The sequence below is a fragment of the Convolutriloba macropyga genome, chromosome 6, assembly GCF_964194025.1.
Source record: "Convolutriloba macropyga chromosome 6, txConMacr16.3, whole genome shotgun sequence".
NCBI lineage: Eukaryota > Metazoa > Xenacoelomorpha > Acoela > Convolutidae > Convolutriloba > Convolutriloba macropyga.
The window spans coordinates 30,839,693-30,865,803 of NC_134473.1; the positions used below are offsets into that span (position 1 = coordinate 30,839,693).

Sequence of the window (26,111 nt, forward strand, 5' to 3'; positions counted from 1 at the left end):
CAAACTTCAGTTAAAAGAGTGCTCAGAAAAGAATTATTTTTGTAAAAGTGGCCGTAATTTGGTTTTGAGGAGCGTCCAATATTTTCGTGGTGCAGGTTGTGTTGCAACATAACTCTCAACATTGTTGAATCAATTTATTGGGTTCAAGACAATTCACCCAATGCTATTATAGCCAATGCCATTACACCCAATGCCAATTCGTTTTTTCATTATATTCATTCACAGTAACTATCTATAGACCAATTAAAGCTAGAATATCAAAGCAGCAGAGTCAATGCAGATATTGATAATCAAAAGAATAAAAACCAAGACAAGGAACTGGACCTGGGCAGCCAAAGAAAAAGAAACAGCTTTTCGAGATGTGATACCAAAAAAGTTTGAAAAAATCAACAGCTTACGTGATAAAATGATAAAATTAACCTTAATTTGAAGTCTGATATTTTCAAGATAATATGATGAAAATATAATAATTAAAGCTGGAAGAATTAATTAAGACTTTACGTTCAACTGGGGGATTTTTTTTACTGCAGTCAACGAAGAAGTTTTTGGCATCTCGACAATGTCAAAAGGTTCTTCGTTGATTTCGGCAAAAAAATTCAATTGCCTTGTTTTCAGCAGCCAGAAGAATTTGAGCGCATTTTGTTCGGGGAAGTCTCACCAATTAGCCGATAATGAATTTTGTTTCTCCACGTCAAGAGGACGATTGCTCTCTTGACAGCAAAAAGGATTCTTTTACGAAAGATGTGCTCTCAAAAACAGATTCAATGTAATTTTCCGGGAAGAGAATTGGGGATCAAATTGCACGCATAAGAGGAAATTTGATATCTTTTTATTCAAAAAATAGGGGTAATATTGAAATGATGACCGGAGAAGTGGCGACGTATTTGAATTCAAGTAGTCCAAAACAACGGTTAATTACAATCTCAGCATCCATTTTGCACAAAATTAATTCACTAATACTGTGTAATGTTTGAAAATAGATTGTACAAATCGTCAGCATAAAATTTTACCTCGTTAATTCAATCATAGAAACGATGCATCCAACCCTCTTTTAAAATTTTGGCAATCAAAAACTTAACGAGAAAAAAACAAAGCGAACTTTTGCTAGAATGGTGAGAGAGGAACTTGTAGGGAGGGTTGACAGTTTTCTTGGAGATGAATTTTCTCAGGAAAAACACCAAATGCCTTCATCCTTCTATCAGGGAAAATGAATTTAATCGCTCACCGTCAATAAAAACTAATTTTACCAGTGGGAAATTAGTCTCAGGAGCATGTTGATAGCTCAGGACCGTGGAGATCAGATTCAAACCATTGGTTTGATGCACTAAAAAATTTTGAATCTCAAAACCCAAAGATTCGGTTTTGCAGTTGGGCTTTTTTCTTGACAATGATGTTGCTTCGTGGCGCCAGATCAAACTTTTTATTTTTTTTCAATTTGATGCAGGAGACAAAAGTCTTGTGTTTGGACCTATAGGCGTTGGACATACAGTAAGACTTAAATATGAAAAAGCAGTTAGATTTAAAAAACTATTTAAAGAACGTTTTGAGATGGTTTTGGTCGGTGGTTACTTGATCAAAAAACTGCTCTCAATCAAATCCGGAACTTTTAATTGACAGAGATCACAAGTCAAAAGCCTCTATTTTTATACAACAGTTACCAGGAGAAGTTTACAGACAGGGGGATCCACTGTCCAAGTAATTTCATTGAGTTGTCTAGATACCGCTAGATAAAATTTTACGTTTTCTTCAGAATTGAGAGCCCTGCACGAAACTTTTGATTGCCAACCAAATCATTCTATGAGAGCTCGAAAATTGGTTTAAAATAAATGGTTAACAATTTGTCACGCGAGAAAAGTATTTAGGGGTTTCATTGGCAATAAAAACAAGTTGGGAAGATTCTATGATACAAAAAATAGAGAATTAGCAAGAGAAAAATAAAACTTTGTGTAGCGCCCTTGACCATTGTCCCCATGTGCATGACGTGATACGCAAGATTTTCAGCATATCAGCAACAATGGTTTAGGAATAAAAAAACTCAACTTGCGAAACCAAACAATAATTCGACGGTTGCATTGAATCAGTAACTTTGATAGCAGATTCATTTGTGATTGCAATCGAGTTGAAAGCGCTGAAGAACATACATCACAGATTCAACTGACTAAGAGGAATTTTAGGCAAAAGGAAGCAGACCAATGTCAGTTATGGCTTTAACTGTCAGAGCAGTTAACCAAAACCGAGAAGAGGCGGATAAAGACAAACTTCAGAGGTGATTGCTTGTTTTGTTTGACAGAAAAAAATCTGAAAGAGATCATTTCTGTTTGTCCAAAAACCAGTTGTTGATGAGCTATGCTTTTGGACACATAAACATGATACTAATGTAACGCTGTGCTGTGGCATGCAGCATTCGTTCCACCAATTTATAACCAATTTTTAAAATTAGTAGACCTAGAAAACAAGTGCTCCTCTTTTATAGGTTTTGAGTTAAAAGTTTTTGTTGAACGAAATTTTGTAAATCAGAGAAGAGGGTTTAATTGTTAATAAAATCATGTGTCGATTGAGCAGTAGTCTAATTTGCTGAGTATGCTTGCTACCTGTGCTAGAGCATACCCGTGGAAAGTGAAAAGATATCTCACAGGGTTTAGCACAATATATTGATAGATGGGAAGCAGCATTTGTAGTCCGTGTGCAGCATTGAAGAAGTTGAAGGTGCCTCGAACAGTCGCATCAATCATGATCCGAGTCTCTCCCAGATCACGAAGTTGTTTTAAAGTGCTCTCGTGACTCACAATTGAGTCCGTTTCCACTTTCCGGATCACAATCTCGAAATCGGCCAGGTCGTGTCCTAGTTCACACTCACAGTTAAATTTTCTCAGTGAAGTGATTTTTCTTTAATTCCAAACTGTAGAATTTGTTTAAATTCAGAACACCCCAGTGATGATAAAAACTTGATTGTACAAAATGATGATAAAAGAACTATTAACAAGAATCTGGATATGTTCGAAAGTACTTTGAGCACTTATATTGCGTAAAGCCAGACAAGAATTTTTGAACTCAGTTATTAGTTTTTTAAACTTAATTTATAATCTGTTTGATTTGAAGAGAGATTTATGTGTATCCGTAATAGTAATATGATCAGAATTTAAAATCACACGCAACATTTTGAAAGTACAACGACACATTTTTAAGAATTGGACATCATTTGGGTTTAGATTTGCCAGGTCTTGATAAGACATGTACAATTAGGAAAAGTTTAAGAAAGTAGTTCTGAGTCAGCACTGATGTTAAATCTTGCAATTAAACCTGCCCAGCACTCAAACTGATATGGCGTTAGGTCCGGGGTTGCTTCACTTTTTTCCTGGCACTAAATTTCAAAGGCTAAAGTTATTGCATTAGTACCCTGATTTATTTTTTTTGCCCAGATTGATATCTTGCAAGAATCAGCTTGCAAGAATCTCGCGAGTTTTAAATTGACTCTTATCGCTAGGGTGGGGATTGGATTTGTTGATGCATTCTATCCTGTTTCAAACTCCTTGTTCTAACATCAAAATTTGAAGTAAAAGTTAATGATGTGCAAAACTGGATCGAGTAATTCTATGAAGTTGAGTTTTGATGATGTATGATTGTTTGACCGTATTTATTGTGATTTATTTGCTTTAATTAGACGTATTTATTCTAATCAGCCTTTGTTGCGATAACAACTGTTGCATAACATACCGATGAAAAAACTTGCAAGCGCCTGATTAGCACAACGAAAATCTGATACAGTGTCAAAACTTTGTTTCGATAACAAACTATGTTTTTCCGCCACTCTTCGCACCATGTTTGCTATATGAAGAGCGGCGGGAAAAGATAGTTCAATCAGCAGCAGTGTGACCTAAGTTATGTGCAACTGTTGTAATCGCAACAAAGGCTGATTAAAAACATTACCATCCGGTTGTTATCGTCCTCCCAAACTTATTCAGAAATTCGGCTTGCCTCAGTTTTATATCTCAGATTAAAAGCATAGATGTGGGGAAAAGCATCATAAACAGGCTATATTATGCCATGAACAGAATACTTGACACAGAAAAAGTCATGACGAAAAAGCTACGGTTCAATACTGATTGTGGATGCGAGGTAGGTCCGGGTTCTCGTTGGCAATAACAATCGTGTGGTAATATTCCATCCTTCACTGTATTTATTGACTTTCTTTGTATTCGATTCAACACTTACAAAAGGCTACACATTCCCGCCATTGTTTTCATCATATTGTGCGACCCTTCAAAACATTGGTTCGGGTAAATACATCGATATGATAATGCCTTAGTGCCATTACTGATAACTAACAATAACTACAGACCGTTACAGTTAGATTTTTTTTTACTATATATGTAAAAATATTGGTAAATTCATCTCCACAGGTTTTCCACAGACCTATGTGAAGTGGGAACAGAATATGTAGAGCCGTTTAAAATCACTCACGAAATGATACAAAAGATCACACCCTGATTCTTTCCACGGCTAAATTAATGATATTTTTCACACGTTTTCAAACTGATATGAAAGAATGGGATGATCTAATGATGTGATAAACTGCTACACATAAGATTTGTTATATCAGTCGTACAGAATTTATGTAAAAAGGGACTCGTTGTGCAAAAATTTGAATCAAATACATGGAAACTGTTAAATATATGAAAATTTAATTTAAAAAGTTGTGAATCAGAAAAAGAACCTGCCAAGAATGTCGGAAAAATCTTCAAGTGAAAAATTATTAAGTTTTTACTGTGCTGTTTATTTTACAGTTGAGTAATAAATTTTCTTCTTCAATAAGCAATCAATCTAAAAAATTCTATCCAAGAACAAGTTGATTCACAGCGAAGCTCAAGTCTGTTCAAGTCATTATTTTTCCACTTTTGGCATTTCTTCTCTTTAGCCTCATTTTGCCTTAGTATTTTTTACATACCAGCGACATTTAAAATCTTAAAGTAATTTGCAGAAAATTTTAGAAAAGTTAGATGGGCAAAAGAAGAGCAATACGCTTCTGAAAACATCAAAAACGAGTTTTGTGTTAACCCACTTGTTGGGCCCTACAACTTAACAAAAGAAGGCCCTCAGAACAAATACCTGGGAAATTCTCACAAACCGAACAAGAACTACTCTAATATTGAGCGAGAGGCCTTGGTCTTTGTGGTCACAAGATTGAAACAATTTGAGCTGGGAAGAAAGTTCACTCTAGAGGCTATGCCATCAAAAGAATAAAGAATGACAACTGCAAACAAAGCTCCTTAGCAGAAAAAGGATTCGAACAACAGAAATACACTCCGATCATCCTCAACGGAATCTTTTTCGTGGTGTTGTACTTTTAACTCTACCCAAAAAAGACCTGTGGTGATGGGTAACAACCCAGAAGACTCAACCCGGAATGAATGCGACAGATACCGCAGTTTGAATGATAGTCTGATGGCCCAGCGTCAGTCAGGATGTTCTTCGATATGTCAGAAAGTGTGAAGAATGCCAAGAATACTGGACTAGCCTGGGGAAAACAATATCTACTTGGCTGATTGTTTGCAATAGAGTCTACATGACTTGTGGTTATGTTGAGTACCAAGGTCACATCTGAGTGATAGTAGACACGGGATCGGCTTGGATAGAAGACTTCATTGCGGGAAATAGAACTTCACAAAATTGGAAAGTGTACTTGAGTCAACTCTGTGCCTGATTTAGGAAAAGGAAAACGTTGGTATCAGATCATTGGTCCCGAATTGCCATCAGACAATGGCGCCATGAAGAGAGAGTGGAACAGACAGTAAAATTTTCAGGGCGCGGGGCAAAAATCATGTCGATCTACTGTTGGGATGGAAAGTAACGCTTCCAGCTGTCAATGACTTTGATCTAATTGAACTAACCTCTTTAAGCGACGAGCGTTTCACCAACTGTTCCAGCCAATTTTTTATCTGAAAGGAAACGAAAACTTTATATACTCGATCTTAGAATTCATACAAGACAGTGCTTGTTAGTGACAACCGAATTGCACGTTTGAAACCAAATGACACTAACACTGAATCCGCTGATCAGCACTCTACTGACTCACAAGCAGAGAGCAGTAGGGGCACTATAGACCAAGCATTACCTAATCATGGAGAAGGAACTTCAGTAACTGAAGGGGAACTCCCTCCAGGGGCCATGAGAACTTCGAGCAGACAAAAAGAAACCACAAATATTTGGAGGAGTTGTTTCTACGAACAAAAAAAATGTGTCTAAAAAAGGAAGCATGTGATATCTGGCGAAGCAGAGAACTTAGGTGCCTAACTTGAAACTTGCATATAAAAAAAATTTCTCACTTGGTGATGATGAAGTTACTGAACAAGTTACAATTCCAATTTTGTCCGAATCATTGCTTCAAATTTTGAAACTTGTTCAAAGTGCAAATTTATTGGTGTACATAAACCATAAATTTGGGCGATAATTTCGACCTTCCCAACACTAATGATAGCAATAAACGAACTTGCCAACCCTCCCTCTAGATCTCAATGACACGTTCCCAGTTAGGGAGAGCAAAAATGTAGTAATGCCAAAAACTTTACTAGTACTTGCTATATACGCCTATGAGAAAAACTTGTTCGTACTAGATATGAATGATTCCTTAGCATCTAATCTACATCTGGACGGTTCTGTCAATTTTCCTACTAACACGGATAATATATACATGTACACTTTTGTACTTTTAAGCCGTTTTACAATGAGTTATTATATTATTAAATGTTTGTTACTCGTGCCCGAGGCCACGACAAAAGGTTATTGTTTCTTTTTACTTCCCAATAAAAAATCCGCCCTAATTAGCGTGATTTTTTGTCATCCGACCTCAAATTTGACACAATTTATAAAAATTCTTATAGAAAAATAACAACTGATACTGGCAAAATTTTGAGATTCAATTTTGTAAGACAAGAGTTGTCGAAAATTTTTTTCTAAGCCCGTACACGATAAAAGTTTTGCTGAAAAGTCTGTGTGAAAAAAAGTTTAAAGATAAATTATTATCTGCTCTGATCAAACAGGGGCACCTAATTAGAAGCTTGTCGTTACAAAACTGAAACAGTTGCTTTTGCAAAATACCATTTGTAACCATTCCCGTTACCGCGATGATCTTAATTGAAATTGTTATCCGGAAGTATATTTTATGAGATATTAAATGTATTGGCGTAATGATTTTGATAATTTGCACAAGCGTCAAGCATCAAAAAGTCAAAAAATTGAATGAGGTCATGTTCTATATATTCTAACGTTGGTTTTGCAGAACTCATTTATTTGTAATGTCACTATTTCGACAACAGGATTCTGTATTTTTTTAAATGTGAGAAGTTGTCCTTTTGGCTCAGTTTAAAGCACGACGTTAAATTTTATGCATATTTCTCATAAGAACCTACATGATGACATTTCTTGTGTTCAGGGTTGTGAATTTATCTTCTAATTTTCTATAAGATTACACAAGGTCTGACAAAACCGATAAGAATAATACCAGGTTTGACTCAATTAAAATTTGCCTAAGGCAGAACTTTTTTCCTGTAGGAACCGATAAGATCCTTGACGATGAGATTCTAGAATCATTTAATTACCACCAAAAAAATAACTACCGAAAGAGATAGTGGTAATACCATGATCACTTTATATTGCGATGTCTAAGTGGTGCATTGAATTATACAATGCGAGGATGTGTTGTCAAAGCACAGATATTTTCTAAGTGTAGCAAACTATATAAATAGCAATTACTAATTGTACGAAACTTTAATTCTCGAAAGCTACATGAAGTTGGTGTTTGGTGCGCTGGAGAACTTACGCTGATGGAATATATGACGAGCTAGTTAAAAAACAACTTTTAATTACCGTTGCTTTAAGTTCCAGTTATTTAGAACACCACTGCATCCTAAATGCACAGTTACTTTTTTGTGGGTCCTTCCCATTTTATAGCCCACAATGTAAACATATCCCCGATATGGTATAACAGAGGTAATGGGATAACTTGGGTTATCCCACAAAGCCGAAAAACATTTAACAGGAAAGAGTCATTTTTGATTACTACGTTCCTTAAAAAAATTATGATAGGCATAACATACTATTGAGTAAACGCATTATATAATTTAAAGACTAAAATAATGACTGTAAACTCTGCATTCTGGAGGTTTATGACTTTTTATGCACCTTATTAACACCGATGTAGAAGTTTGCCGAGGCAAAACTATAAACGGCAAAAAATGTCAGCTATCTGCTCTTACGGTGTTCTTCTTTCAAAGCTTAAAACTTCTCGTATAATTACTTGACTTCGTGACTTCATTTTACATCAGATTGTCTTTTTAGTTTAATTATTATCTGAATGTGTTTACCCCAACATAAGCTTTTGGACTAAAATAAATAACTATATTTATGCTAACCTGATAAAATATCCTTAACAGCAGATGTACCCGCTATCGTATCTGTTATATACGTTATTTTATCCCATTTCAACCGTTTCTGCAGGGCCAAAACTGCTTTAGTGAAGAACGGGCGAATGTTGATGGACCACTCATGGGCAACGGGCACGTATCCCTCGGGCATATCACCCGAATAGCTGGTTTTCGAGTCGGCTATGAAGTGGCTAGCCGAGATGTAGGGAATGAGGAACCGGTCACTGAATGAACGCAGCATGTTCTCGGCTGACCTATCAGGAGCCGCACTGAAGAAAGTAGTCACGCCCAGCTTCATTTGGTCACAAACTGAAAACAGAATCGTTCAGGCCTCGTCGGCTTGAATTGTTATCAAATCTTAATCTCCAAAAAGTAGTACAGTTAAGGTTTCAAGTGACTAATGAGGTAAGCAAAAATTTTCAATTTTGAAAATTGAAGCAAAAATGAACTGTAACATTGCTATATCGTTAGTCTTGGAACATAAAGTTGTTATGTTACATTGTTGTTGCAAAATTGACTTTGACTTCAAAAACGAAGATTGCTATATAATCGTGTTGAACGATCGTACTTGACTTAAAACGGACCATATATGGTAGTAGATATAGTAAAAAATCACTTTATCAAAACAAATCACTTTGTAAAGACTTTTGTTTCAGATTGGGAGGTTAATACAGCATATTTGTACGTTTGTTGAGCAACTTCATTGTTTCGTTAGACTAATCAGCTTTTTACTTATTGATATCCATTAGAAAAAGAGGGGAATATGTTCTTCAAAATGTATAAACAAGTTAAAAATGAAAGAAAGAACTTGATGTTTTCAATCCATTGTCAAGAATTCTAACATAAATCTGGCCCAAAACTCTTAAGGGCTGGTTTAAGCTTCACCATTTGATAGTCGACAAAATTTCAAAATGTGCAAAGATTTTTCGAAGCTTTCTTGGTCCAAAAATTTTTAACGGACAGAATAAGGGACAGAAAAAGTGAGAGACAAAAACAATCAGAGATAGTGGTGGTAAAACCTGTTATACCTTAAAATTCCTGAGAATTGTATGATCCAATTAAAGTATCTATAATAAATCTACTTTACTAAAAAAACTCTCTTTCTTGTATTAGCGTATACGGTTGATGACCAACGCGCCTGTCTTATATTGCTGATCTACAAAAAGATGAGAGCAATAACAACACAAGCAACATTATTGAATGGGTGCCCGGTTCAGCTGTGATCAGAGGAATAACCGCCAAAAATTATGTCCAATTTTTTTTCAAGATTATAATTTAAGCATTTTTAGTCAGAAGATTATATTTTTATTAGACTAGGAGAATAAAGTAAAAAAATAGACTAACCAAACCTTAGTCAAACAAAAAAAATGTTTCCTGATTTTTTTTGTCTCGCGTAAAAAATTCATTATTTTGTGATAAAAGATTAATTAACTTCAGTACCAAAAAAAATTTCTAATTTTTTTTTACTGAATTCCACTACCAATGCAAAATGGTATACGTTTTATAAAGATTTAAATTTCAGGTTGTCATATTAAGCTTGATCAATTTTCATCTGAAAACAAGAAATTTTGTTTTACAATCAATTTTTCTGGTTAATTAGGAAATTTAAAGTATTTTTTCGCAAAATAAGAAAAATCTGCTGCAGATGACCGAATGTGAGTAAATTGCCTGAATGTTTAACTTACAGTTTAGATAGAACAATTACGAAACAGTGACCCAGAAAACGAATGCCACCGGCGCTCATTTGCTATGCACTCAAATTTTGTGAATTTATGAATAGTTTCGTCGTAATACAGGAGCGTTTGTGTGTTTTTTTAGACAGAACTAGTTTTGCAATAACTTCTGGTGGTACATCAGCTAAGAAAATTCAAAACGAGATTTTTGTTTTCCTGATTGAAAACAGGATCTTCGTAACATTTTTTTAAAAAATTTTGAGCTGAGAAAAATAATAAGAAGGACTCTTTTCCGTTTAACAACAGACATATGAAGCCAAAAGAATTGATCTGCTGAAGTTTTTGCTTATTATGCACGAAGGGGTTGATATGAAGCAAAAATCCGTGGCACTAGTGGTCAAATTGATTTTTTAAACCTATTTTTTATCTGAAGCTTACTCGGTCCTTAGTCCTATAGCATATCAGTACTGAGACATTGTATTCCAATTGTATATCGTCGGCCCAGGACGGTGCCAGTTTATCCTAAGAGCATCTTTTTGATTTATAATTTTTGAGCAAAACTTGTGGATGCACACGTTAACGTTGCCCAATTAAGGCATTAGAAGCAGTTTTTCAACAAATTTTCAGACACTTTTGAACTGTGAATAGCATTTTGAGGGTTCATTCTTTCCATGCGAATAGCATTTTCAGACCGCAACTTTATAATGCTGAATTTTTTTTTCGTGAATTTTTTTTGTTCTGAAATTTGTTCTGAAATTTGTCATGGCTCTATGATTTGATATGATTAGAGCTCTGAAATTCGTTTTTTTTCTGAAATTTTTTTTGTTCTGAAATTTTTTTATTCTGAAATTTGTCATCACAACTCTATGATTTGATATGATTAGAGTACTGGACAGAGTCAAAATGCAGAATTGGAATACTATGACTCAGCGCTGTTTTACAATGTTGCTATGATACGGGTAGACGATTAACGTCAGCCTATGTTAACTGTCGAGCGGTTGTTTAAAAAACATTTATCATGAGTAAACAAACAGAACACATAACATCACTCCAGCCGTTGGAGGATCAGAAATACATAACCGCAATCAACAGAACAGAAAAACAAAGAAAAAACACTTAATTTTTTTAATGGGATCTTTTATTTTGAATTAAATCAGTTTGATAACAAAGCATATATTTTATTATATTTTTGATTCGCAATTGTACATTGCAATGATGCAGTGAAAATAGAACTGCATAAATTCTTGACCCAAAAATTTTGCAAACTCCAAATGTCTTGAATGAAACACTTTCTTCGCGTCGAGTAACAAATCTTATTTTTGTTAAATTATATATAGTTTTTAGAGTATATTCCGGCAGCTCAATGAAAACTCCGTTGCCCACGACCATTAAAAGGCCGTTAAAAGATATTTAGACTCAGATGTGGTACCGACGGCGCACCCTTGAAAGTTGCCCAAGTTCCGTTGGTAACGCTTTTAAACTGATCAAAATTTTATAATAACTGCATCTGAAAATGGGCTAAAAATGCTAGGAAAATTAGGGCTAAATGTCTTGCTTCTCTGAGATGAATAAATTGAGCTTCAGCGTTTTTCTAAGGGAGAAAGTTTAATCAAGAGTGCGTATACGAAACGACTATTCTATACAAGTGATGGCCACGTCTAAATGTATGTCCCGTTTCCTTCTCCGGTACGGGAATTCTAAAAACATTTAAGTCATTGCGGATGTGACAAGTCCTGACCAAAAGTGGTAAGTAACTCTTGTAAGTTGAATCCCAAACCTTAAGCAACTTTTCAAAACCTCCAGATTTAAAATTTTGAATATCATAAATGTCCGTGCCAGGTTTTTGATGACAACTGTGATATAAATGACAGTGCTTACTCGTCTGTCCCACGGCGTAGCTGTCTGTGAAGTCAACTTCTTTCATGTCAGAATCGAAATAGAATGGATAGTCATGTGGGTACTTCTTCGTATACTCCTCCCAGTGGTTGTCCTGAGCCTCGTGCAGCATGAAACTCTCCCCACTACTGCTAGAGTAGTTTGGATCATTTAAAGACGACGAACTTTTTCCCTTGTAATCCGGACTGAGGCCGAAAAGGGCACCTGCAACATAAAAGTGGAATACAACGAAATATTATGAGGAAACTTGGGAAAATGTAACAAAGTGTAGCAGCTGATCAACAACTACTATTTGTATATCTTATCCTTTGAAACAAGACGTGGTTGCCGACTCGTTGTTGGAGATTTATAATTGCGCTAACTAGACTATGAGGCTATAATCCAAAAATGAACAATATAGGGTTTTTAGGAAGTGTCACTTTAAAACAATTATCAGTTATTCAAAGTTTGCAAAATTTTCAGATTTTTTTGTGAAAGAAATAACTTGGGTATCTTTTTAAACTTCGCATTGAACTTTAACTTCATGGCCAGCTTCTGTAAGCTTTTAATTTGGCCACAAACCTGTCATCGATCTACCTTCTAATATGGTAAACACGTTGAAAGTTCTCACCGAGTGCTCCCAAGTTTAACCTAAATCTCTAACTCCTACAGAAATAAATTCCCAAATGCAAGCACGCAGGGAACCAAGTTCTTTTTATTTTTGTACTCCCCAACCTATATCTTACAAACCGTTCGTTTTTAACTTCATTCAACAAATCACCAAGGTTATTTTAATAAGTCATCCAATGTTTCACTTCACTGCTCCTATATTATTCAAAGCTTGTATTCTCCCGTTTTAAACAACAATTTGTATGTAAATAGCGCAAAAGTGTCACAACAAATATCGTCATCCACAATTGTAGCCACTTGACATAACTGCAATTTCATTTAGCATGGTCAAAATTTTCTGATACTGGACCCATTTCTAGCAAAAACTTTCCCATAGTTCATTTTTGGTCCCAGTACTGAATAATTTTGTTCTTTTTTTGTCACTCCAACAGTTTTCTCCTGGCATCAGACAGTTGCCGGAGTCAAATTATGCGATTACAATGACGTTAAATAAACTCATAATTTCATTCCAGATTTAATAGAAGAGAACCCTTCATTTACCAGTAAAAATGAAATGATCGATGGAAAAACTGTTTTCTGCATTATTTCGTTGAAATATTGTAAAGCCATTTTTGAGTAAATTTGAACCTCAAGTACTCCGTTTTTACAGCATGCAGCTATAGAAAAATAATCTCTGCCTTAATTTTTTTGGAATGCATTGTTGCAAGATCTTAGAGGCAAACATATTGTTCAAACTGGAGGTCAGAAAACTCATTGTTCTGACCCACTTTAGTGGGGGGAGAAACTATGTACTCAAATGGTTTTTTTTGTTCAGTCAATTTTGGCCAATCGATATAATCATTGTAGAGAGTTGTGAGTGGTGTCATTAGAAAGCCTGTCCAGCGTATAATATGGAAATTACAATATTTTTCTGAATTTCGTTTTTTACAGGGAGTTATCATGATTTGTTTCGCGGACATTCGTCCAAGTTACGTTGCTTTCGTTCACATTTGCCCTAATTTGGTCTCATTTTTTTGGCAATTTTGCTAAAATACGTGAAAATTGTTAACTGCAAGGTTTTGTCTTTATCTTTAAAGAAAAAGGAGAGTTGATGAATTGATTGATCCAAGTTTTTAAGGCTAAATTTTTGGTAAATTTAAGGTAAATTGTTCCTTGTTCGTACAATTTTCGTCAAACAAGGCACCACAAATGAGATTTAGGCCAAATTCTTAGAATTTAATAGTAGAAGATACCTAAAAAGTCCAGACATAATCTTCGTAAGGTCAGAAAGAGAGCTAGTTGTACCCACGCTGGCTTTAAGAGTCTTCTGGCATAATAATTTTGCCAGTTTTTTGCAAGATTAAACTCGATAGTTATACAAAATGCATTTTTTTGATGCAATGAGAAATTTCGTTGAAAAATTGCTCTATTTCGCAATCACTTAAACAATTAAATGTTCTCCTAGAAGCGAAGCAATATCCTGACTAGATTATTTCTAGGTCTTTCTGGAGCGCGGCCTTTAATTTTGCATTTATAGTTTTTTATGTTATTTTTTGACAAACCATGGTATGATTGTGGACAGACACTATTAACAAAAAAGAGAACTCAACAAACATATATTATGGTTTCAGAGTTAAGCTCCTGTTTTTTATGGCTTTGAGCAAAAATTTTCGTAAAAATTTATGGACCTATTACGTTTTACTCTTCTTAGTTAAAATTTTGCAGTCCTACGATTTAGTCTCCCGATAGGAGATTCAATTGGCTTACCTAAGAGCGATAAACGTATCTAGACAATGGCTTCAGTCCTTATATATATTTGTTCTAAGAAAACATTGATGATTTTTTTCAACTTTGCCCTATTTTATCTTATTCCTCTCAACTTCCGCTGTAGTCTCAGCACGAACAGGCCAAAATTTATTTCCTCTAAAATATCGACTAATGTATATACCCTTTTCATATGTAGGTAATGATTTTTTGATTTAAAAAATACTAACTAAAAAAAGTTTTAGCATAATTTACATTTAAAAAATTAATTTTGCTTCCTTGTCGATCTAAAATCTTATTGGCAACTCTAAAAGAAAAAATGCTTAGTTGCAGGACTACCAGCGTTTAAAAAAAGCGCAACTGAATAAATTATTTGTTTTTGGTAAAATGTGTAGTCTTTTATGGGCTGAGATAAGGTCCTCTCGCAAAAATTAGTGGATAAATATTTTTTTATTTTTGTCTGTGTTTTTTTCTGCTTTTTGTTGTTTTATGGCACATACCATATATTGATGGAATTTCAAGATAGTGATCAATAATTTTAACCTCATTAGTATGAAGTTTCAAATAATTCTGTTGAATTAAATATGACTTCTCTGTTGTTTATATGTTTTGACTGATAAATTTCGAGTATCTGGCACTGTTCATTGATTGAGTTCCTTTTAGTTGAAATTTTGCCGTAGACCGTTTATCAGGAAGACTTGCTAATGTTCCGATATTGATCGGTTGATGACATTAAGTTCTTGCAGAAACGATTTTATAAACACACTGCCTCCAACAATGTAGTGTGGTAAAATTGATCGGAAGTTTTGGCTTCTGCCTGTATTTTTGTTATTTTGTAGTCTTGTGACCAATTCTCATTAAAAACAGCCGCATTCGTCTTCTTGAGATGCTGCAAGATAAACCATCTCTTTCAGTTGGAATATTATGTCTGCTATCACTGTTTTCAAAAACATGTTTGGATTTTTCAGCTTCGCCATAAGAAAAAAAAATTTCGGTTGATTTCTAGCTTAGTCCCTGAACAGACAGGTCGACACCCGTTTCTAGTGAGCTATTGTTGAGTCTTTTTAACGTTTTTAATTTCGACTATTCATTTCTCGGCTTTGCGAATTCAAGACTTTATAAAATTTTTTTGAATTTTATATATTTGTTGTTTTTTGAAGGATCTTTCTTTTCTTTTTAAATTACCACATTAATGGCGTTTCAAATGGCTTTGCGAGAATTGAAATTTGTGCGACTGAACATTTCTATTGTTCTTAGTGGCAAATTTTTGGTTCGTTGCCGTTTCGGCGCAATTTCAATTAATTTTTTCTGCTGGTTTTGGCCTTCGTTTTGTACTATTATGACGTACTTTGCATAATTACTGTTCTTAATTGCTTCCTATGGAAATAGAAGTGAACATTCAAGTAATTTCAGTTAATATTTACTGACTTTTAATTGCTTTGAAATCAATTGTTTTCGAAGGATATATTTCGCCCCCTTTTGGCGCTTTGTGTCGACATGTTACCCAGTCGCATTGAGGACACTTCCCATATCTTTTCTAATGAATAGATCAACTTCTGTGATATGGGTTATATCTTTGCTTTTGTTAGTATTAATTTGTTAAACATAAACATCGAGTTTTGGTCGTAATTATTGTTCGTTATTTGATTTTTATGACTGAGGTTCCTGGTACTCCTTTTAATAACAAATTTTATGGGCCCTCTCTTTTGGCATTAATAAGTCCATTAGTGGTATGTTGAACAATATGTATGTTTTTTAAAGTTTACTATCTTTTCGAAATTTGGTAGCCAACTAAGTCATGAATTTGGATGAGCGCGGGCGGAACATTATATGCAAAGGCACATTACCGAGCCTCCTTGTTTGTTATTCAGAAGTTACATTTTTCGCGATTAGCGAGAGGCGATAATTTCTGATTGAAGCGCAATGGCTGACGAAAATAGTTTTTATCTAGATCACACGATCAAAACCAGAAAGCGAGATCTATTTATGAAGCCCAGCCGTAAAGTTGTTGCCTATTTCAATCATATCAGTTCAGGGGTTGTGGTCACGTAATTAGTTACTCAAACAAACCCAATCTGTATGCAGGCGTATACAAAGCCTAAAATGGTCAGATTTTTGAAAAGTTTTAAAAATTTAGCCCCATTTTTCTTCGAAAAACCAAAACTTGAAAGGTTCTTTTGAAAAATCCAGAGTAGCATAAAGTACTGTACCCTCAATTCAAAGGTTGGAACGAAAAAAAAATTCTATTTTTTGGGTTTTATTACAATCTTCAATATTTGTATATTACAGGTAAAAGGGCTCACCTAATACCACCAAAGCGTAACTAGTAGAGTTAAACATTTTAGTAAAAACTTGGCAACAGATATGAAGTATAACAAATAAATATTACGTAAATAAACAGTATCAATCGAAATATGACGGAAGAAAATTGCATTTCCTGAAATCACATGATTAAACATAGATAATAGCAAAATATCATGATTAAAAATGATTAAAAGGTTTCTAAACAAAAAATTTTGTTTGAGGGACTAGTGATTAAAATGAAAGCGAATAATTTTTAGGTAATATTAAAGGGTTCTGTTTGTTATAAAGATAATATGGGAAAAGCTTTCAGGTAAATTTGATGAACATAAGGCGACTTTCCAGTCATTTCATTTCGAGAGAAGCTCAACGAGAGGCAAATTCAACCGGGAAAAGAATTTAATCTACTGCATTTTTCAAGTCGATTAAATTGCTCTCTTTCAGGTAAGTAGCCAGCCAAAAGTTGAAAAAACGTGGTGCTCCTCATTAGCATATAAATTTGGTAATAGTGGCAATTTTTAGACTGAATGCGCACAAAATTTAGGTATTTTTGTTATTTGACCGGATGTGACTATCTACAGTTCATCAACAGTTGAAAAATACTTTTGTGCGCAATTATAATATTACTTTTTAACTGTAGATAACTATTACGCCCAAGAGAAGGATATTATCTAAGTTTAGTTAAATTGATTGAGTATTAATAATGAAAACTGAAGGCAAGGTGTAAATTTTAGGTGACCTTTCAAACTATTCATTCTTTTGTGGGTCGCACTAAATCCGGGGGACACGTTCACAAAAGCTGCTTATATTTTAATTATCACAAAATGCTATGAAAGAAAAGGTAAAAGCCCGCGCACTAAATAAATAAATAAAATGGTGAGGCAAAGAATTAAAGTGAAAAAATACTGTAGAAAAACAAAAAAGTTGCTGGAGAAGTATATTAAGTAATACTATAGTTAATCTTTATCTTTAAGACGGACATATTTTAATAACGTAAATCACGTGAAAAAAAAATCAGCGCGGTTTACTTATTTCCCATATTTTGCATGCGCTGTTAAACTGTGGAAAATATGCCGGGGGATATTTGGTAAGCTGTCTTGATCACTTGATCACAAGTACTTCCAGGTGTGAACGGGTGGAAAGGAGGTGTGAAAGCAGTGAAGACTGCTAAAAGAGCAGGCTAGATAAGTTTGAACACTTTTTTGACAGTTTGAATTCTATTTGATAAATCGTAGATAACATGTAAATTCCGTGTTTGAACAAATCATGAACAGAATTTATTTTTCATGCTCAAATTGTGTCTTTGTCAACAAAATGGACTCATGAATTAAAAATCGGAACGCAATTGAAAATCTCTATTTTCTCAATTTTCTGCTTGCACTATCATGTATTATTAAGCATGGAATGTTTCACAAAAAAACTGCTGCTTAATTTAGAATATTTGAAAAAAAGAACAAAATATCGTTATTGCGAATCATACGTAAAATAACTAGCAATGAATTGCAGTTGATTCGAAATATTGTCGTGGTAGCTATAAGTAGTTATAAGCTGCTCATATGGAGTTAATATTGGAAGCTGAGTTAATCGATCTTTTATGAGGCCCAAATATATGACCTCAACACCCTATGGAGAGGGGGTGTCATTTCGGAGATCTATGGAGAAACTGATCCCCTGAGGTCGAGGGAAAATTGAAGTGTGCACAATAAAATAGATGGGACCTCCCCCAGTTTATGAGTGAACCTTATAATGGTGACCACTTTTAGGAAAATTAGCCTTTTTTTATTAGAGAGCGTCCTTTCGAAATTTGTCTGATACCACAGCAAAATTTGATATAACAAAGACAATTATAAAGATCTGGATAAAGAACAAAGAGTTTTAGAGATATTTTTTATTGCAACAGACTTTTTATGAGCTGAATACCGATAATAAAATACTGCGGTAAAAAATAATCGTTTTTTTTTGAGCCGGTAGTTGATTATTTGCAGAAATGAACAAACTTTTCATCCAGAAATCCTGCCAAATCTGAATTATAAATATTTTTAATACTGGATCAAACGGTATCATATGAAAGGTTTTCAGTTACGAGATGCTGCGAATGAGTATCTTCTTAAATTAAAATTTGTTTAAAACAAATTATTTAAAATTTAATTAAATAAGTTTTGGAAGTTTAATGAATTATATTCGTCGCGGCGACAGTGTTATACACGAACAGTTGCAAGTGCATCAGTGAGCAATTTAATCTTAAGCTCTTAATGGGATTACCATTCACAAAACTGATCAACTTTGACAACTGTTGGCTCACAATTGCCTAATTTCCTCCGGAAACATTTTAATGGAAAGCAGTTTAATCTACGAAAGAGCCAAGCACAAAAATGTCCTAAAAGAGACATTATTTTCAAATGTAATGCAAACAGCAATAAATGAAGATAGAGTGGATAATATCACATTAAACAGAGCCAAAACGAATTAGTTTCAACCAAAAGTGGAAGGCTTACTGTACGTGTGTGGATTAATGGGATGATCAAGAAACACGACGACAGCGAAAAAAGAAGTTAGCCATCATTCAATAAACGAATTAAGTTCATTTATTCATTGAAATTTCAAGTTGAATGGGAATTTATCATTGATACAGGGATTGATTCACAGACATCAAAGAGCTAAAAGTAAATTTTTAATTTTAATGTTTGCACTTTGCCTCCAAAAAGATTTCGCTGGAAATTTGCAACACATTTTCATAATCTAACCAGCGGAAATTAGAACTAACTATGCTTTATGGAGAACACGATACAATCTCTTCACTAACAGCTTGAAGACTGCATTAGACTCGTGTTTAAAGTTGTCCACGTGTCTAAAAGTAAGTAGTCTAAGAGAAAAGTTTGGTTTACACAAGATTTGATTTCCTATAAAAGCAAGGAGGCTCATTAATGTGCGTTCGCACATGATGTTCCGACCCGAGCTCATCTACATTTTTGCCTTAATTGTCAACCAAATGAAGAGATAACAAAAAAGATGTCTGAGTTTTAAAAAAATGTTACAAAACCTACCTACTAATTGAATTACATAATGCCATGCCTCATTACAGTGCTCACTAGATCTGCCATTGAAAAGACTACGAGAAAAAAAAACAAACAAAAAAATAAGCAAAAACAAAAATTTCACGGCAGAAACCCAATATCTAAATTTCAAAGCACCTAGTAACAAAGTCAAAATGAAATCAGACAAAATTTTAAGTACAAAAAATTACTTTTTCCTAACTATACAACAGTTTGATGTTTTCCTTAGAAAGACCAGGTAACAATTTGACAAAGCGAAGAAAAAATGAGGTTAAAATCAAAAATCTATCAACATATTTTAAACCAATTAATTTCAAAAGTCTAAAAAGTCTTTAGCTTATAACAAAATATTTCTTGATAAATTTACTAAAAACTTATTATGAAACCAGTGGGACCTGTCTTTGCTTAGATTCAGCCATAAGAACCGACTAAAGACGCAGAAATTCTCAACAAATTACGAATAATTTGCAAAAACAAACTGAAATTTATGTATTTTCATTTCAGTTTTTATTTATACTGATTCAGCTAAATTATACTGAAAGAATAAACAAATTCATATGGGCCACATTTCAAAACCTTTGGGATCTGTTAGTACCTGATTGTGCTAAAAGAAGAGAAAAAGGAACAAAGGAACACAAACACACCACTCACAAAATTTTTATGAAGACGCATCTTGTCCAACAAACAAAACATCTGTTTCGAGATAATATCATTAGTGATCTTAATTTTTGAGATTCAAGGAATCGGATGGGATCTCTCAATGACGAGAAAAAATTACAAGTTGACGAAATGAACAACAAAAACTTGAAAGTTTGAAAAATCTTTGAAAACGTATAATATCATAAACCTTAAGACAGTTCCCTATAAACTGAATGCTTCGGGTAACACCATTCATTTAATTGGCAATTACAGGTTTATGAGACCGGTATGTATTTTACGGCTACCTAAAGAATAAAAAAAGGCAAAAACTGCAAATCCAAAAAAAGTAAGCCAGAAAAATGTCGAAGCCTTTTCAGAATGAACTTTCAGTCAAATTTCGTCCAATTTTAAATTAATTTTTTAAACAGCAATGACATTGTTTTTTGTTACAAAGTGACTGGAGAAACAACAAATTTAATCAAATATATTAAAACCACGAAAATTTTTAGAACAGCCTTATTATCAAAGCCATTAAATTAAATTGTTTTCAATGGAATTGAATAAACACGCGAAGTTCTTCCTCGTTGGGATGGCAATGATATTTCTCAATCATAGATTATCGAAAACTTATCACAATAAGTCGTATGGCAATGAAATATACATTAAGACAACGAAATTTTTGAGAAAACCAGTAGTGTAACGTCAAAAAAAACAATAGCTTTCAACGGAAGCCCTTAAATACGCTAAATTATGTCTAGATGTGACAACAAAAATATCACTCATACCTTATTGATAAGACATTACAAATTTTTGTTGACTACGAAAACAACAACAAATACAGGCAAAATTCAAAAATTCTGTGAAAAAGTTCGGGAAGGAAGTGTCGAAGCCATTTAGACCATAAGCTTTTCTCTCAAATATTTTTCCTTGATCGATTGAACGTCTTGCCTAAGCCAATCGGAACCATCAATATTATGATACTCTAATAAGATTTCAAAAAGAACCAAAATAACGAAAAAAATTTAGAAAAACTAAAAAAAATTATGTGAACTCGTGCATCGAAGTCGAAAAACCAATAATTAGAAGATAAAGCAGCTAACTAGTTATTTTTTTGTTGGAGTAGAAAGAAAAGAGTTTCTGTCATCACTGAGACTGACTTACAGTTCACGAAATAGGTTTAGGATTGATTAGGGTTCGAAAAAAACTTTTCATAAAAATGCTTTTAAAGACTTAACAGCCATTAAATTCAATAGTTCTCAACGGAAGTCAACAAATAACCTGATTTATACCATAAGGATTTAAGTACAAGGATGGTTTTCATGCATAAGTTCGCGCAAATAAGATTGATTTACGTTTGAAGAAAATTTCAATTTTTTTTTTAAAAATCTTAGTAGACTTTAATTTCAATAGCTTTCAAGGGAAGTCAATAAAAAGGCTCAGTTATGCCTCAAAGTGAGAAAAAAGATGTTTATCATGCGTAGGTAATCAATAATGCGTAGGACATCGCAATACGTCTTATGATTATGAAGAAAACAACAAACACAGGCAAAAAGAAAAAAATTTTGTAGAAAGTGGGAGAAAGGGGCAAAGCCATATAAAGAAATTTTTTTCTCCAAAAACTTTATCTATAATCCATGGAACGTCTTCGCTAAAACAATAAGAAACATCAATCTTTAGTATAACAGGATAAGTTTTCAAAAGGAACCAATACGACGACGAATTGGCAAAAAATTAAAATGAAAATATAAAATCTTTTGGCATTGAAATCAAATAACCAATAGATAGAAGATAAAACCGACTATTAGTTAAATTTTTGTTGAAGTAGAAAAAAGGTTCTGTTATTACTAAGACTGACTGAAAATAAACGAAAATAAGATTGATTTATGTTTTAAAAAAATTTCAAAAAAATATTTTTAAAGTGTAAATAGCTTTAAATTCAATAGTTTTCAAAGGAAGTAAAAAAAATACGCTCAGTTATGCCTCAATGTGAAGACAAAGATGCTTGTCATGCGTAAGTAATCAATAAGACATCACAATATGTCTTATAATTATGAAAAAAACCAACAAAAACAGGCAAAAAAAATTCTGTAGAAAAGCGCTAGAAAAAAGTGTTGAAGTAATTTAAACCATACGTATTTTTCTCTGAAAATTTGATCTATGATCCAATGAACGTTATTGCTACTTCAATGGGAGCCTTCAGAATTAGTATAACGTGATAAGATTTTAAAAGGATCCAATAAAAAGAAAAGTCGAAAATTAAAAAAAATTGAAATCTTGTGGCATTGAAGTCATATAACCAATAGTTAGAAGATAAAATCACCAACGAGATAAACTCTGCTTGCAGTAAGAGGCCGGGGTCCTGTCATTACTTATATTGAATTACATTTCACAAAATTGAGCTCATGACTATTTAATATTATAAAATGAGAACTTCTAAGATTTTTTTTAAAAGTCTTAACAGCCATTAGGTGTCCACTCAAAGCACTAGATATGTTCACCTAATGCTCATTAAAAAACCGATTGCACTTTTAGTCAACGAGTTTATGCCATAGGATTACAAAAATTTAGTAAAACGTCAAAAAGAAGATCAAAGTTTCATTTAAAATTACGAAAACTGAGAAACGAATAAAAAAAAACATGAGCGATTTCGTGGGAACCAAATTTTTTTCATTGGGCTTAGTTTCGTTGTAAACAGAGTTGGTCATTAACGGAACCTGTATATGACTAGTCTCTAGGGTGACTTGAAAACAAAACAAAATTTTCTAAAAAAGAGCTCTCAAATAGAATTCGAATTTTTTTATAGTAATCTTCCCTATGAGACCAGAACTAGTCTTTTTATTGTCTTTTGTCATTTAAAAACCAAAAATTTATTTTTTGTGGATTGAAATGTAATTGTGAATTAAAATTTTCAAAGAAAAAATGTTAATTCAACAAAAATTACGGTAAAAGTGAACAAAAGTGAACAGAATATCCCGTAATCACATGAAACTTTAAACCTCGATATTTACTCGAAAACAAAGAAAATTAAAAAGTCTTTTTATTTCGAATTCTACGCTGATTGAGCATTTTAATGATACCACTCACATTTCTCTACGATGAAAAAATCGATCGGCCAAAATTTTCTGAACAAAAAAACCCCATTTGAGTATATAGTTCCTCCCTCACAAGTGGGATCGGGACAACATGGAGGCTCGGCAATGTGCGTCCACACAAATGTTTCAATCCGGCTCAACAACGTTTTGATTTAATTGTCCAGCGAATGAGGACGAGATTGAAAACTTTCAAACTCCTTTATTGTTCGAAAAAAGTTGGTTTATCCATTAAACAATTGCTTTAAGCTCTAACCAATATACAAATGAAACAATATCTCATAAGAGAGCCGAAGATAATTGTTTTAATGAGAGTAAAAGTCAGGACACTCAACAAAATCACATAAAAAACCAAAATTACTTACGATCAAAACTCAATATCTATCCATTTAAGCAACATAATTCAACAAATGACAAACACTGTACCTACTGCGAATAGTTATCAAGTTGTCAGAAAGCAAATTGGCAAAGTCAGGAAATACGTTTCTCATTTTTCGAAACAATTATTTTCAAATTCATAAAAGCAATAAGCTATCAACTGAAACCATTCAATGGCTTCATTTATACCTTCTTGCACGACCATTGAGATTTTTCACTATCCAGTCACACGAATACAAAATAGCAAATACAGGCAAAAATCAATGATTACTTCAACTTTGGTGTCAAAGCCTATGAGTCAAAATCTATTCACTTAAACCACTGAAAATAATCAACTGCACGTCATTAGGGTGATGTGCAACTTGTCATTAATATGCCATTAATTTGATGAGGGGACAATACAGCAGAAAATACTCAAAAATATTGGAAGTTTATTTGAAAAAAAATAAAAACAAAGTTTATCAAAACTCGTAGTATCATCACCAAAAAACAAATATTTGAAAAAACGGAAAAAAACTCCACTTCATTTTAGATAGGAAATAAACCGCCACGGAAAGAAGCCCCACTGAAATAAACCCCACTGAAATAAATCCGCACTTTACTCTTAAACAGCTGCATATTTAGCGCGCTTGAGCATGTCTCAGCGGCGTGGGACTTGATATGAAACTAGCACCACCTATCTGACAACGCATAGCTAAATTATTTCGAAACGTTTTTCATTGCAATCCTATTTCATTCAATTAAGACATACCATATGGAAATAAGTACAAACAGTATAAACAGGCTCAGTAATTTGCATTGGCATATAAAATTCCGACCCGCTCATCCACATTTTAGATTAATTGTCTACCAAATTGGGAAGGGACAAAAATATTTTTAAAAAAAAAAAATAACTGGTGTATGAATAAAAATTTGGGTCCAACTCAAACCACTCACTGGAATTTTGCAACTAAACTTTCAGAGGGCCGTGGAAATATGCCATTATAAGGAATAAAAGTCAAGAGAAACAATGTAATCATAAAACAATTACCAACGTTAACAGCATCCGAAATTCGATGTCTATTTGTAGAAAAAATTAATATCAAAGTCTGAATAGCGTCAGGTAAAACTTAAACTAAAAAAAACTAGTTCAAGGTTCATCATTAGAAGAGATATGTGACCAATCCTTAATGAGAATTGGTAACAAAAAAAGAAAAAAAAACAAACATAATTTTTGAAAAAAAAATGTTTTCAAAGTAATGAAGACCATTAGATATGAACTGAAAGCATTGAATACTTTTGTATTACTATAATTTTAAACTCCATTAGATATGACATTGGGAATCTCACTATTATTATTTTTATACAATTACAAAAAACAACAAATGGAATAGAAACACCATAGTCACAAAAATTTTTTTGCCAGAAATTGGTGTCGAAGCCGTCATGACCATAATCATTGCCCTAAGAAAAAAAATGTTTGATGACTTGCTTTTAATGTCAAGAAATTAATATGTGACTGCTCATTAAGGACACTAACAAGCAGACAAAAAAAATGTTTTCGTTTTCAAAAACATTTAAATCGAAGGTCATGAAAACCATTAGCTTTAAATTGAAACCAAAAATTAGGTTTGTCTATTTGACTAAACGAGGCCGCTGAGACGTTTTCGATCGGTATATGTAAGTTTGAAAAAGAACGACAAAAAACTAAAAAATCAAATTTTTTTTTTCGAATAACCAGTGTCGAGGCCGTTAAAAACATAATGAGTTGACTCAAAACATTAGATAAGTTTGTGCGCGTTTTTTCTATGCTAGCAACGATATATGACCAGTTATAAAAGAAAATAGCTAAAATCAGAGAGAAAAGAACAGGAGATAGAAAACAATTTTTTCAAAACAATTAATTTCAAAGTCCTTAATTAAAGCTTTTAAACAGGTTCAATTATTCCTCCAAAAGAAGACCTTTTTTGAAATCAACATATTGAAGTCAACGCTACTAATATCAAAAAATTCACTGGAAAAACAAATTTATTCAATTGCGTCTTCTTGTAATGCCAAGAATTCAATATTTTGATGTTGATTTATCTGACTCACTAGCAAAATACAAAAAAAAACAAAAAAGCGGAATGCAAAAATTACTTATTTAGAACAATTACTCTCTACGTCAAGAATTTTTATCTATTGTAAATTGAAATATTTAAGTATGGTTGTTTAATCCCCCAAAGAGGCTACTGAGACCTGCCATATATTAGAATTTCTCATACCTTTAAAGAAACAACTTTAAACACAGACAACAGTAAAAACAACTTATTTTTTTTTGCAAAAAACCGT

At 33.4% G+C, this 26,111-nt stretch overlaps 1 protein-coding gene across 3 annotated transcripts in view; it reads right to left on the minus strand.

Moving 5' to 3' along the window:
• Positions 1-26,111, minus strand: part of LOC142341619 (glutamate receptor 2-like) — a 128,101-nt gene that overhangs the window by 69,209 nt on the left and 32,781 nt on the right. Inside the window, exons 1-5 of one of the 3 annotated variants that reach the window (XM_075392709.1) lie at positions 16,645-16,817; positions 11,972-12,193; positions 8,409-8,729; positions 7,817-7,837; positions 2,634-2,842 (exon numbers count right to left, since the gene is read on the minus strand). In XM_075392709.1, coding sequence (XP_075248824.1) covers positions 2,634-2,842; positions 7,817-7,837; positions 8,409-8,729; positions 11,972-12,193; positions 16,645-16,681 — 810 coding nt within the window. In that variant the 5' untranslated portion in view covers positions 16,682-16,817. Of the gene's footprint in view, positions 1-2,633; positions 2,843-7,816; positions 7,838-8,408; positions 8,730-11,971; positions 12,194-16,644; positions 16,818-26,111 lie in introns of those variants that run through there. The other 2 variants (XM_075392707.1, XM_075392708.1) reach the window with 2 other exon arrangements.